The sequence below is a fragment of the Drosophila teissieri genome, chromosome 3L, assembly GCF_016746235.2.
Source record: "Drosophila teissieri strain GT53w chromosome 3L, Prin_Dtei_1.1, whole genome shotgun sequence".
Taxonomy (NCBI): Eukaryota; Metazoa; Arthropoda; class Insecta; order Diptera; family Drosophilidae; genus Drosophila; species Drosophila teissieri.
In genome coordinates, this window is record NC_053031.1 from 7,049,941 (window position 1) to 7,065,066 (window position 15,126).

General features: G+C 40.6%; 2 protein-coding genes across 8 annotated transcripts in view; one reads left to right on the forward strand and one right to left on the reverse strand.

Moving 5' to 3' along the window:
• The window catches only part of LOC122618010 (protein nutcracker), a 94,585-nt gene that overhangs the window by 15,658 nt on the left and 63,801 nt on the right, over positions 1–15,126 (forward strand). For 4 of the 7 annotated variants that reach the window (XM_043794121.1, XM_043794124.1, XM_043794125.1 and 1 more), the window contains exons 1-2: positions 3,702–4,116; positions 10,569–11,570. The exons of 2 other annotated variants lie outside the window; for them this stretch is intronic. In XM_043794121.1, coding sequence (XP_043650056.1) covers positions 10,751–11,570 — 820 coding nt within the window. In that variant the 5' untranslated portion in view covers positions 3,702–4,116; positions 10,569–10,750. Of the gene's footprint in view, positions 1–3,701; positions 4,117–10,568; positions 11,571–15,126 lie in introns of those variants that run through there. One more of the 7 variants, XM_043794123.1, reaches the window with a different exon arrangement.
• On the reverse strand, positions 12–666 carry LOC122618012. Its single transcript, XM_043794135.1, has 2 exons — positions 655–666; positions 12–233 (listed from the first exon to the last, which is right to left on the reverse strand). Exons 1-2 carry the CDS (start codon positions 664–666, stop codon positions 12–14), a joined length of 234 nt encoding a protein of 77 aa, XP_043650070.1.

The window sequence follows — 15,126 nt, forward strand, 5'->3', positions numbered from 1 at the left end:
TACAGTGAAGCTCAGCGTCTCAGGTACACCGAGCTGTAGGGGTAGGCGCCGTAGGCGTAGGGCGAGGCATAGACGCCGCTGGTGTAGGCGGCACTGTAGGCGGCCGGTGCGTAGACTCCGCCGGAGTAGGCGTAGGGCGTGGCAGCCACCACGGGCGAGGCCGCACTGTAGGCGGTCAGGAATTGCGGCTTGCCACAGGCAACGGCCAACAGGGCGCACAGGCACAGAGCGAACTGGTTTGAAAGTGGCGGAAAAGGGGGATTTCATTAGCCAAGGAAAACAATTTGCAGTCTTAGGGAAAATAATGGACCTGCCAAAACAATGAAGCTTCTGAGATTTATAAAAAAGAACAGAGGTTGTGACTTGAAAGGAGCTTAAAGTGCTGCGCAAGTTTAAAGTTTCATTAAGCAATATATCTGAGATTAATATATCTATTAGATTCAACTAAGGTGCTAATAGATTTTTACTTAACTGACTTGGGATATAAAACAGAGATTCTTTTGTCACTGATATATTTGAGAATTCACTTTCTGTTAAGATACTTTATCACTTCTTTAAAGATACTTTATCACTTTCTTTAAGATACTTTATCACTTCTTTTAAGATACTTGTATCCTTCATAAGTATTTATTCAAGATCCCTTCAGATACTCACAAACTTGAACATCTTGGATTGATTGGTTTTTGGTGGTATATCCGCTGATTGAACAGAAACTGATATGATTAAACAATCGCAGAAGCCCAGGCTTTTATAGTAAAACTTGTGTTGACTTTTGGCTTCAGTAGCTTCACTAGAGTGGGTGGGTGGCCAATGGAAAAGGGGAGGTGGGCGGTGGGTTAGAGGTCACTCTTGACCGTGGCACGTTTGCTCATTTTGTGTAGTATTGTTTTTTCCTCTGTTTTTTTTTTCTACTACTTTGCTGGCCCGTTTTAATTTGGCTGCTGCCTTTTGGCCCAAACGTCTTTATGGCCGCTTTGCGTTGCGTGCACTGCATTCCTAATTGAGCTTTGTTTACCTATGTATGTATTTTTTGCTAGATGTTTTTGGTTATCGGTGATACTATAGACAATAGCAACGGGGGGAAAAACAAAAACGGAAGCAATCAGAAATTCCCCGAGCAAATGCCATTTGACCTCTGGCAATGTTAATTTGCGTTGGCCAGATTGTCAATTATCGTTATGACTGCCAGAGATTCCTTGGCAGGTCGCAAGTAGAAAATTCCAAGAGGAATTCCACTGCGAAGACCTCGCAAACGGGTTGCCTTGGTTGCTACCCTTGATTACCCTTTGTGAGCCTCTCTTTTCTAGCCCCTTTGCATTGCTATTCCCATTGTTAAGATGCAGCTGATTGTGCCTACACTGCGAAAAAATATTCTACTATTATACTCTGGCTTATGCAAATATATCAGTCAAAAGTGCAGTGAGTACTGAATATATAGTTTGTCACATTAAAGAGTTTTATTGGTTGGATTAAAACTAGAAACTTCTTTGTTGCTACGCCTTGCCCACTCTGCAAACATTCAATTTGTCAAGTTGCAAAATTAAAGCAGCTTTTCAGCTGTGCCCCGCCCACTCAAGCAAAACCGCCCACTTTCTTTGCGCTCGCCCATTGTTGAATGCTGTGCATTTTGCATTTTAAATACAATATAAATTAAGTTGGCAGCTAGTGGCATTGAGAATGAGTTTTCGGCAGAGCTGCTGAGTGAATGAATGGCAGCCCTTTTATCAGGATTCTCAAGTTAATTTCGCTGAAGGATAAGAAGGTCGGGGAAAATGGTGCGGGGAATGCGGGGGGAAAACTGACATTGAAGACGAATTGTTCGCCCGGAATGAAGTGGCATTTTCTTCCGGTGGGCGGAAAACTTTCCTTGACGTTTGAATAAAACGATGAACTGTTTGCTGAATGCAACAGCGCAATATTTTTTTAAAATACCATTGTTAACGAAAAATCTACAATTCCGTTTTAAATTTATTCAATTTATTTGTCCATAAATAAACCAAAGAATATTTGGAAACTTAAATCTTAAATTCTTAATCTTATATTTTCTTTATTTAAAAGTATTTTTTGTTAGTAATATTTAGTAAGTAAGAATAAACAAACGTTTTTTTATTAAATGGATTTCCTGCTTATAGTTTTGGAGTCACCGAAAAAACCGGTGAGAAATTTCTCGCATGCGAGAAATAATAAATATTGCACTGCTTGAAACAGTGCTTCGCAAACTGTCAGTGCCTCTCAAACTTCTATTGTTGTGCTTTTTCCCAGAAATTTCGCTCTTTTTTTTGGTTTTCCATTCTGTTTTTCATTTGCGGGCCTGCGCTTTTCATTTGCCGGCATTTGTGGAGCACAACAACATTCCAGCGCTGAGTTTCCCCCCTTGTTTTTCCCCCCTTTCGTATCTCATTAAATTTTTCCAACTAGAGCGAATGATACTTCCGCTTCCTGTTTTATATAAATAGTATTTACCTTATAAACATATACTTACATATTTAGCGTATATATTAATAGTGTATACTATATATGAAGTAAATACAAACAGAGGTTCCGATTTTTTATTTATTTTCAAATTAAATCCGAAGAAATTATGAACAAATCAAATCTATATACATATGTGTACTCATATTTTCAAATGAAATTGCTTGTTCCAAATTAAAAAAAGATTTAAAATGTTTTTTAAAAGTTCTATAGATCATAGTTAAGTTAAAGAAAATCTGTCATTTATTTCTTCGATTTTTGTTCTAAGATTACACCACTAGTTTACTTCTCCGAGTGCGCACTGTAGGGTGGTTTTGTAGTGGGCCTAAAAATAGGAGACGCCACCACTCGTGAAAATTCTTGAAGAGCAGTTTGGGAAATTCCTTACCCAAAAGTTATATATGGCCGAAAAGAGATTTGCCTCGCGCCATTGTTTATCCACTATTTTGGTTGTGTGTGTGCGTGTGTGTGTGTTTGTGTTTGGAAAAACAAGGTGAAATTGCTTTTGAAGTGCGGCTGCTTCTTGTTTTTCTTGCGCTTCCCCCCAAAAAGATTTTCATTTGCCGATTGCCTCATTGGATTTTGAGGGATTTAAGTTTTCGAGAGGGGAATTAGTTTTATTTGCTTGTTTCTGCTGCGGCGGAATGCAAATTGATTTTCAATAGTTTTTCAACATTTTCCAGACTCTATAGCTTCCCTCTGGTGGCTTTCCACTCAAATTGGCACTTATCATTGGGTGGTGAAATTTGTGGCTGTGAATTGCCAATCGATGGGCAAATCTAATTCAATTTGAGTTAATATAATTAACTGCTGTGAATGTCAAATGAAAGGCAGACAGAGTTCACTGCATTAGTAAAATTTACTTTATTTAATACCGCTTATTAAACTTATGTAAATGTATATTTAATTTGGACTATTGTAATTGAAAGCAGAGATAAGATTTTTTTTCTAATGATAACATGGATCAGTAATAATTATAAAGCAATTTATTATCTTATCCTACAATCTTGATAAGATGCCATGGCATAAATATGATATTTTATCAGGAAATTTAGGAATAGTTAGCTTATCATGTTTGGCGCCAAAATTTTGAAATTCCATTCACTGCAGCCGCGGTGTGACCGCGCTGCCGAAAAATGCCGCCAAACGGGCGAAACTCAGCCTCATCGGCCGCTAAGCAGCTGGCCACACTGCGGCATATAAACAATTTTTTGTCACAATTTTTTTGAGAGCAGACGAACGCGCATCGAACGCCAATTGGGGATCGTAAAGTCGGGAAAACAACGCCGCGGTCGCTTCGAAACACAAAGAAAACCCCACAAACATTCAGTTAAAATCGCATTGGCAAAGTTTTCAGTTCCGATTTGGTTGAAAATTTCACGGCGCAAAGCAAAAGAGAATTTTCAAACGTTTGCTTTTGTTGTTTCGCCGCTTCGTTCGTTGTTGTTCTTTTTGTTGTTTTTTCCGGCGCGTCGCTTGGCGTTTCATGTGTGTGTGCGTGTATGTGTAAATACGTGCAGCTGTGTGCGTGCGTCAGTTTGATTTAAATAAATTATTTGTGAAAAAGCAGCGGAGTGAAATAGAGAATGCGAAAAAGCGCAAGTAAATGCAATAAAAATATTACACATTAAATAATCAACAAGTGTAAGTGCAAAGCCAGTGAAATGCAAATGCAAAAGCAGAGAAAAGCAAATCAAATAAAAGCAAGCAAAAGCAGAAGGCAAATTTGTTGTAACATTTGAAGAGGCCAATATTAAATTCAAATGGCTATTAAAAATCGAAGATCGAGGCAAAGTGCAAAAGGCAACAAAACTACGAAAGCGCCCAAAAGGAAAATCCGGTTTTACAACTTCTCTCTTCACACACTCAACTCACACACACACTCGCTCACTCACACCAGCACACAATCGCATTCTCTCTGAGAAACTTCAACTAAAATTCCTTTGGTTGATTTTAATGAATTTTCTATGGGAATTTCACCAGCTCACGAGCTGAAAAAGCTAAAAAATAATAATCGTAGATAAACAAATAGTGTGAATGGAAAATCAGCTGCGACAGGTGCAAAGAAAAACAATACTTTTATGTCAGTTCGATCACAGTGAACGTAAAGAAGGAAATAATAGTTATCGGATCAAAAATAATTTAAATTATAAATATAATATTTAAAATTTAATAATGTTTTATGTTCAAATCATTTGAAGTGCTAGAAAGTGCAAAATAAATTGCTATACATATTAATATTTATCCATTTTCAAGCTTGACTGTAACTCAAGTGTTTAAAAAACCATCCAGAAATGCCTCGTAAAAAAGTGAAATCAATAACAAAAGAATTTGGGAAAAAAGCTGAAAGCGGCCCATAAAAATAGCATAAACAGAAAATAATAATAAACCAGTCAAAAAATAAGCAGTTAGCTGTCTCACTCTCTCTTTCTTTCATTTGGGCATTTGCGTAAACAATAAACCGCTTTACAGTAATTTCTGGCACCTGCTTTTTGTTTACACAAATGCATAAATATGTTCGAATATGAATAAATAAATTCATTTTACCCACCACACACGCTTGCTCGCTAAATGGAATTTTCACACGAAAAGTGGGGAAAAATGTGGAAATATTATAGCGCCATCACTTGTGTTATCTTATCCGTAACACGCTTTTAATGATGGTGCAATTGAAAAAATAGCAGAGAAATGTGCTACACTTGCTTCCTTATCACAAAAAACCAAAAAATGGGTATTACCTGCCGGAAAGAGATAGTAATAGTGGTGCAGGGAAGAAAGATATGGGTGCAAGGGGTAGGAAATTACATATTTCATTATTTCCTTGCCCGATTTTTCCGTTTTTCCGACCAAATACTTTTATCTACTTACCATGTTGTCTAGACAGATTCCTTTGCTTTTCTTCCTTTTTGTGATTTTTTTTTTTGCCACCCATTTCTATATGTACTTGGGCATAGGAAAAGTCTGGTAGTGGTGTGTATACTGTGGGATTTCGCACCCTCTCCTAGGATTTTCCTCCGCTGCCGCCTTTACTACTTTTTGTTGTGCTCCAGACTTCAGTTTACTCCACTTTGCGCCGACTTTCGACCCCCCACACCTCCACACCCCACACCACCACATTCCCACACCCACCAAATGGGCCACCCCCTTTTGTGAAGCACCCCCCTTTGCAGCATCCAGCAACCCCCAAAACGCATTCTCTGCTCCCTTTTATTGCCTTTCCTTGTTGTTTTCCGACAGTGGGGCTTGCTTAATTGAAACTAAACTGAACTAAAGAATTCCAGAAAACACTACATTCAATTCTTATTTTATTCTGGAATTACCAAGGAATTATTAAGCTTTTAAATAAAAATTAAAATAGTGCATTATGATGAACTATAGAACATACATTTTTCGAGTTTCCAAACATTGTTTACTGTTAAGCATCAGCTGTTAGTCAGCTGCTTCTTCAAAAGTGCGCAGTGTGACCATGCATGGCATGTAAATTACAAATTTTTCGAAATTCAAAACATCCCCATGCTAAATTACTACAAATTCCTTTTGATAAATTGCATACTGTAGTGTTTGGCTTTGTGGGCGCCGTTTGCGCGCAAATTTAAATTTATGCGAACTTTCTGTCCGCTCTCTCTCTTTCTCCCCGCATATGCCCATCTCTTTCCTGCCTTCGGGATGAAGAAGTTTCTGCCGAAACAACAAAAAAAACAACGGAGGATGACGACTCTTGTCCAACGTTTTGTTTGTGTTTTTGTCCATTGGTTTTTGCTGTCTGCCGCTTTTTTCGTTTTTGTTGCTGCCATTGTCGTTGCAACGGCAGAAAGAGACGGAGCGACTGAGAGGGCTGCTGCAGACAGAGATAGCAAGTTGCCAGTGAATTGTGAATTGCGTTCCATTAGCAGCAACCCCGAACACTTCTACTTGTGGACTGTGCTGCCTGTGCACAGTGGAATGGGATGTATTTGAATTGGAGTTATTACTGTGCACGCTCGTAATATTTATCCCATTTTAATATTAACTACTTGGCATTTGAGGGGTATTTGCTTGTTTCAGAGTATTCAGTATCTTAAACAAAACATTTCTGCACCTGCACAAAATGTGCCCGGTAATCCACCCCTAAATGCCCACTGTGCAGCACACTGTGCGACAGCTGCTGGTCAGAAGAGTTGATTGTTGTTGGTTTTGCCCACTGCTGCTGTTTCGCTTTTTGTTGCCTTTTCTGTTTGTTGCTGCCTCCGTATTTCCTTCACATCTTCCCCTTTCCCGCCTTTCCTTTCCTTTTCTTTCAATTTTCTTGTGGCGTTCGACAAATTTGTTGTTTAAAGTCGCGTGTGCTGCAAGTTGGTATTATTATACTTTAGTTTTTTTCGCTGCTGCTTTTACATAAACAATATTTTTTGTTGTACACAAAAGTTCTGCTGCCACCGTTTTTATCTCTGTTTTTTCTGGATTTTTTTTTTGCGCTCTTAATTGGATTTGATTGCTTTTGGCTGGCGGCGCCTCTCAAACGAAAAATCCATGAATCTGAGAGGTTTTTTTTTTGCTGATGTTGCTGCCGCAAATCGCATTAGTTTTTGTTACTATTTGGTTCCCAACGCTTTCCTTTCTTGTCTCACATTTATTTCGATTTTTCGCAAGCCCATTGTTTGGTTTTTACAGGCGAAATTCCCTAAACCGGATGTTCCCATAACTTGAACTACATTTCTAGAACTAAATGCCTAGATTACCCTTATCTTTTAGGCTTTTCTTGACTTTTTTCGAGTCACAAGTTGCCTTAAAATTAAAAGAGAAGAATCATATTTTATCTCGATTAATTACTAATAGAAATGAAGAACGATTTCAAGTAAATATGATTACATTCTTAGGTACTTTAACTTAAGATTTTTAATAGATTTGTTTAAAAGGCGTTGGACTGTGTTGAGTTCATTTCTTTGCAAAGCCAGAGTTGCCCCAAAACTGAAAGTCGGGCCTCCCTCTCAGTGTGTGCGTCTCCTTCTAACCCGCGCTGCTGCCGTCTCTTTCCCATGAGAATAAAATCGCTAAACTACTGAACTGTAAATGAGGTTCAATGAACTTGCCACAAGGCGAGTGCAACAGAGACGGAGACTGCGAGCGAGCGAGAGGGGGACAGTCGCTCTTTGTTGGAGCTTTTTCCTCATATTTTTCATATTTTTTTTTTTTTAATATGCGCCTGCTGACGTTGCAAGTTGCCCGCGTCGTTCCACATGTGCAATGTGCAATATGCAATATGTTGCAGCCTGCCCACCACCCCCTGGAGCCCCCAACCCCCCGCACTTTCCCCTCGCCCCTGCAAGCAACGCATTTGCTAATTTAATCGCCTCTCTTTCTTTTGGCGCCGTCTCTTTCGCACCCCATTTCAATGGATGTTCATTAAAACAAATGCTGTCGACATAAAAAATAAGTTGTATGTTATGTTGCTTCTTCGCTCCGACAAAAAATACACATGAACATAAGTGTAATTACTTATTTTATGCATATTAAAAAAAGAGATAATTAAAATTCAAAGGTAAATGGAAAAAATATATTTTTTTTTGTTAGGTGTTATGTTTTAGGTGTTATGTTTTCAACCAAAGATGTTACTATATATGTATATTTGTATATATATTTCTTGGTGTTTTTTTTTGCACTGCCTTTGGCAACAAATGTTCCACATTCAGCGCCCACTCCCCCGTTGCCTCCCCACTTCCTGAGCCCTCTTCAATTCTCGCCTGGCCGCCTTTTTAATGCGAGTCGCGCGCCAAATCCACAAAGCTGAATACAAACAAAAAAAATGTAAAGTAAAAAGTTAACTAACTGCCGACTCAAAACAGAATCGAAGCTAACGAGCCAAAAGTCAGTGCACTGGAACAAGCCACTCAAAAAACCACAAAACATCGGACAGCGGACTACAAGAGCCTAGTTACTGTTACTCTTGGCCAAGATTTCGCCCAGCGGTGTTCTGCTCAACAATTCCCCACTATTTCCATCGACTTTGTGGGCCAGCAGAGCAGGCAAGAAATTAAAAACAGATATTTATATGGGCACTTTAATGACGGCCAGTCATTAAGAGTAGGCCTAAACGGGTCTTGAGCGGAAGGAATTCAGATTGGAAAAGTTTCTGCAGGGGCTCATCTAAATCATATAAATCTTGGAGTAATTTCTAAATTTCTCTTTATTGTTTCATAAATATTTTACAAGCAGCGCTGGCACTCAGAGATCAAGAAAAAGTGAAAACCAATTCAACCGGCAGCAGAACGATTCGAATTAAAGGAAGGAACACGAATTGAATTTCAATTCGCCGCACATTAAAAATATTCCTTTTTCGGTTGGCCGCCCTTTGTGCCCTCGAGTTCCTTGATATCTTCAGGTTCCTTAATATCTTCAGGTTCCAGGTTCCAGCTGTCGTGTCTGGTTTATTATTTTTTCTTCGATTTCTGGATGGTGCCCCTTTTTGTGTATCCTGTCATCATCATAATCTGGCCGTAATTCCGCTTACCTGTGCGCTTTGCGTGTCTGCTGTTCTCCTTTTCTCCGATTCCCCGATTCTCCTTTTCTCTGATTCTCCTTTTCTCCGATTCCCACATTTTTATTTCACTGCCATATTTCTGGCTGAACCTTTCAACTCACCGAAGTTACCTACCTGCGTTCCAATATGCATTCTAATAAGATTTTCTCCAACTCGAGCTGACTCAACTCGTTGCCCTTTGACCTTCCCACGAGTTTTCGTATGGAAGAAAATGGGGGAAAAGGATTTTAAATTCTGTGGGGAAACTTTTTGGCTTTCCGTTCGTGTCGAGTTTGAGTTTCGTTGTGTCTGAGCTGCAAAAAGGATTTGTTTCACCACCGGGATTTAAATGCACTTTCGCACTTTGCACTACGGCGGTAGTTTTGTTCTTTTTGCTTGTGTTTTTCAAATGGGATTTATTTTTCAACGTATTTTCCTTGGGTAAATAGTGGCTGTTTAAGCTGAGTCTAATTTGTAATGAGATCATCTCTACTTTACTGGTGCTAATTACCCTTTGACAGTCTTATTTTCATAGGCATTTTTGTTAGAGATTCGCATTTTAATGACTTGTGTCGACTTAAAAGAGGAAATTTAAACATTTTTCTCTAATTATTTCGATTATCGCCACAATTTACCCCTTTCGCTTGTCTTAAAGAGTGGAAATTGGCTTGGCAAGTAACGCCCCTCGTGTGTTTAACCCCCTTCCTTAACCCACTTGGCTTGGTTACACTCGATTTCCCCACGGACACTTCAATTTGAAGCGCTCTCCCCCCGGCTCCCTCCGCCTTTCCCCCGGCTGCCTCGTCCTTGTCCATTTCCTTTGTTGCCTTTGGCCATCCTCCAGAAATCCTTTGGAGCCCTCTTCCCTCCAGCTCGTTTTGGCTTCTTTTGTTTCAGTTCAAGTGGAGCAGTGGTGCAGTGCACATGATGATGCTCCATTTCCTTGGATGGATTTCCATCAACTCCATCAGTGTGTTTCTCACTCTATTTTCACCCTGGCTTTCCCCCCATCATTTTGGCATGGAAAATCTTCACCAGCTGTCGGCAATTGCAGCGTTTTTGATGATGACAACGTCAAGTGGTTGCGTTCTGTGTGTTTTTACTGTGGCTTTTGTGGAAAATGCTAGCTGCATTCTCAGTTAATTTTCTCGAAGGGAAACCCATGTCAGGAATATTGTTGTTGATTGTGGTATTTTCTCACTGGCCAAATGCCAAATTGTTGAGTAAATGGACTAGGCAATCACTAACTATTCAATGAGATACAAACTTTCCCAAAATAATACAATTTACCAAATGATTTGAACATAAAATGTGTCTGTTCCTAAAGTTTAATTATTATTATTAATTGAAACACATTAAAAAACTATCTGTTGTGGGTGATGAGAAAAGTCGTGGTTTTTGCTGCCTTTTTTGTGCCATTCGGAATTATTTGACGGGCAATTAAAGCGATTCAAATAGAAACATAAATATGCAGAACATTTGCTGCTAAATCAAGTGACAAGTGCCTAGTTAAACTGTGCTTGTGGTTGCCTGCTGCCCCAGAAAACACGGCAACTTGCAACAAGCCCGCCAACAACCAGCAACCTCGTTTTAATTGCAGCAATTAAGGCGCCGAAAGAAAAGTGAAACCCTTGAAAAAGTGACACAAGAAGAGTGAAGTGGGTGTGAAAAGCGTAGAAAACACAGGAAAAGCCACGCACACGGGCGTGCTAACCGCCAATTAGCCGAACAACCAAAGTCACGTGACAATGAAGGAGTAAGAGTGTTTCTCACTCGACAATCATGTCGCTGCGCAGCAACAAGTTGCACAGCCAACAGTCGACGGCCAGCAGCAACAGCAACGGCAGCAACAGCAGCGGCAACAGCGGCAGCAACAGCAACAGCAGCAACTTGCAGCAGCAGCAACATCCACCAATGGCGTACCAACAGCAGCAGCAACAACTGCTGCAACAGCTGCAGCAGCAGCAGAAGTTCCAGGCGCAGCAGCGAGGCAACACCAGTCGCAATAATCTCGCCACTTTGGTGGCGGCCATCAATGGACACGACGGGGGTCAGAACTCGCCAGGCAACAGTGGCTATCAACTGTCACCCGCTGCGGCCTCCAGGGTGGCCCATGCACCGCCCCACTCGCCGCTGGGTCCACCCTCGTACTCCGCTGCCACCGCGCAGTCCGCCTTCAGTTACTACGGACAGCATCAGCAGCACCAGCAACATCAGTTGCAATTGAACCACAATTACCAGCAACAGCAGCAGCAACAATTCCAGTTGCAACAGCAGCAGCTGCAGCTGCCACCGCCCGATCTCACCGATGGCATCGATCATCCCTCCGCCCAGACGGCCACGCCCCCGGACTCGCCAAACGCCCAGTCCACCGGGCCATCGGATCTGGAGCAGCAGCTCTGTGTGGTCGCCAAAATGCAGAAGTCGGTGACCATAACTGTCACGCCGCAGCGCAGCAACTCGATGGACTTCCTCAACTTCGAGGAGAAGCGACAGCTCATCGCCTCCTCGTTATCCTTATCGGACATCCTGCACAGCAGCAATGCGCAGCAGCAACAGCAGGCGGTCAAGGATGGACTGGCCATCAACGGGGGGCAGTGCGGTAAGTGTCGGATGCAGATTGTAGAGGTGTTTTCTTGGGGAAATACAAAAGGAGATTGTTATATGGCATCTCAAGCTTTGGGATTTAATACTGGTGCATAAATGTAAAGTCTTGCAAAGTAGGATAATTATTATTTAATTTATAAAGTTTACTCTATGAGTGAAATTTAATGAAGTGAGTGGAAATAATCAACTCTTTCTAAAAGTGCGTGTGAAAATGCGCCCTTTAAGCTCCTGTTTGGTTTTCAAACTGAAGCCATTTTAAAGGGGAACCGCATTCCTTTGGAGCTACACCCTTTGGACCGCACCCTCCAAATTCCCGTTCCCATTCCCACTCCCCTCCTTTCCCCTCTACATGTACCTCACACCTGATGTGTGTGCAGTGCACACAGAGGAAGCATTAAAGCTGTGCCCTCTGCCTTCCCCTCCCCTCCACTCCCCCCTCCGTCGTGCAACATATTGTTTCGCTTTAGGCATCAGATAAAAGCGTTGACAAACCCAATCCGCTGCCGAACGCAGCCCCGCCCTGTTTTTTTTCACCCCTGTCACCCCCCAACACAACCGCCCACAATCGCAGAGTCAAGTGCAGTGAACCATTTTTGGGGCCCGTCGACGGGCAAACAGAAATGGAAAATGGGAAACGAACGAAAAACGATGAAAAAAATCACATTTCCGCTCTGCACTGAAGTGTAAAAAACGAATTAACAAAAGATAAACGTATTGGAGTTTAAGTTTGAAATGCGCATGCAAACCAAAACTTCTTTAACAGATGTTCAAATGAATTATATTCGAACTTAAGTGAACTTATCTGAGTCAAAACGTATAACTAATTCTTCGTATCTTCCATTTAAATTTGAATTTCATATGTGAGTTTTGAGATGATTTCTCATTTATTGAACAAGTTAGCTTCTACATTTATATTTGACCATCTTTAACAACGGGCACCGCTTGTTTTATGCTCCTTTATTTATTGTGCGTCATTTGATAAGTTTATAAGCCCCTTTATTTGCCACCTTTTATTAGACTCATTCAACAAGTCATCGTGGCAATCATTTCTGCCCCATATCCGATTACCGTGACATGTCAATACAAATCACCGTGGACCTCAGTTGCCAACTTAACCCACTTACCCACTGGGCAAATCTCACCGCAGCCGCCTCGCATTTCTTTCTCTATTTTATATATTTCTCCATAATATTATTTCGAGTTGAGTGACTCATAATCGGGCATCATCAATCAAAGCAAACTTAATTCGAGTCGAGAGAAACGCCAAGCGAGGCATAAAAATAATACAGCCAACGAGTGAGCTTGTTGACTATTTTTAGAAAAATGCGCCAAGTTATTGGCATTTAAAGATGCAATTAAAGTGCTTTGCACTTGCCTTTGTCTTTGCCACAGTTTCTGCCGAAGATTTCAAGTTCAAGTGGCGAATTGAAATGGCTTTTTAATGCGTCTGCCCTCGCGGGCACGTGGCTGGAAATAATAAAATTAAAGCAGATAGGAGATGGAGTTTGTGGGCTAATTCAGTGTGTCAAACCAGAGTCGATGATTCATTCCAGTTATGTGAGGCGGTTTTACGCAAACACAGGTGTTCGTCGGTAGCTGCACCTCAAGAAATTCAGCTATAAATTAATATAGAAAAGCTTAACTTATTGGAGATAATTTACTGATCGCTATTGATATGAATATTGATATTGATTGATACGCATTGATGGCGTCAGTGTCAGAGAAATTTGATTGCAAATTTATATTTAAAAAGCTAGTATGAATGTTAGTAATAAATATGTCTACAGATATCACTGCAAGTAATGATCAGATACTTATTGCCACATTGTGGTTAACCACGAAAGTGGTGTCCAATTGTTTTCTGTGCATGTATCGAAGTCAACGTCTTTGTTTCGCTGTTGTTTTGTTTTGTATTGTTTTATGTTGTTAGTGTTGTTTGACTGCTTTTGGCTTAGCCGCATTCCTTGAATATTTTTGCAATTATTTTGTATAAAAGTGATGTCGATTAAATCGGGTTTTCTGCGACTTGTTACTTTCGTTGCCGCCGATGTGATGTGCGAAATTGTCAAGCATTTATATAACAACCGCTTTTATAGCCTGGTCATCAATTGATCTCCGAATTAAAAGCCCCCTCCCAATGACTTGTGTGTTATTTCCCATGGCATTTATTTTTTTTACTTTTAGCAAAAATTGTAAAATCAATAGCAAAAAACACCGGGGTGTAGGATACTGGCGATGGGAATTTTACGATGTTCAATTACTGGTTCGCAAAAAAGGCAAACAACAAATTGCCTTCAATAAAGCATAAATCGAACTAACTGCCGATCCCCGCACCCCTTTTGCCACCTGAAAACGCTTTTCAATTTCGTTTCAATTCATTTTCCCTAACGGGCAAGTCTTCTGGAAATTGTTCTAGACCCTCATTTCCCCCTATTTGCTTCAAATTCTGCTGCCCAGCTGTGCAAATCAATAAGCTGCTGTTCTAGTAGTATTTTTATTTCTATTTTTTTTGTTTCCAATTTTCCATCGTACGCCTATCCATAATAAGGCCATAAACTGTATACAATGTCGCGTCGCTCCACCTAAAAATTTCATTGAAGTAGATTCGATTCTGGTTTTGTTTTTTTTTTCGTACATTTTGCTGCTCGTTTTTCTATTTTCAATTTGCACGCCAATTTCGCTGTCAGATCTACAGTTACTGCCCATTAGCCGTAAAAAACACAGTAGCCATAAAAGTGGAGTGCTGAAATGAGGAGGCAAGTCGAGTGTCGAGCTGACTGGAGCTGAAAGCCTGACAGCCGGCGGACGCCAAAAAAGCAAACAAAGTTGTCGAAACGGTAGCAGGAATAATAATTACAAAGTCAGGCGAGCTCATATGCGCAGAATGTTCTGCTTAACCCATTGGAGTCTGTCCTCTAAAGGCTCTAGGAAGTATCTCAACGAGGAGATTGTATAAAATCGTAAGAATTAGCAATATAGTAGAATGACTTTAATTTGGTAATTTGACAGTAATATGGGAAATATATTAGAGTAGTAGAAACCTGCTGCTTTTAAAACTTATATGCAACATTTTAGTACTTTAATCCGCCACAAAAACTGGGGGTTAATGCTGAACCTTAAACTTGACACATGAAGTGGGCTCCAAATGGGATAAAGAGGATTCCCGAGCTTTTGTCAGTGCACAATTCTGAAAGGGGTGTGTCCTCCGTTCCGCTATTTATACACCACAAAAGACAGGTATACAATGGACCCACTGCGTATCCTGCGTTCTTTTACTGCGTTCTTTTTAACCCACTCATGTTCGGCATCCAAATTTAGTTTCTATTGTTCTCACGTTCACCTTTTTTCGATTGACGGGCATTGGGGCAAAAATTTGGGCATCGCTCTGTCTCTACTCTTTATGAATTTATGAATTTATGAGGCCCTAATCGAAGCGAACCGCATTAATCAATATTTTCGGCGTCAAAATGTTTGGCTGATTAAAATTCTTCTATTTTCGGCCTGTCTGCAGAAGGGAAGTGGGCGTTTTTACAATCTTTAATTTGGATTCT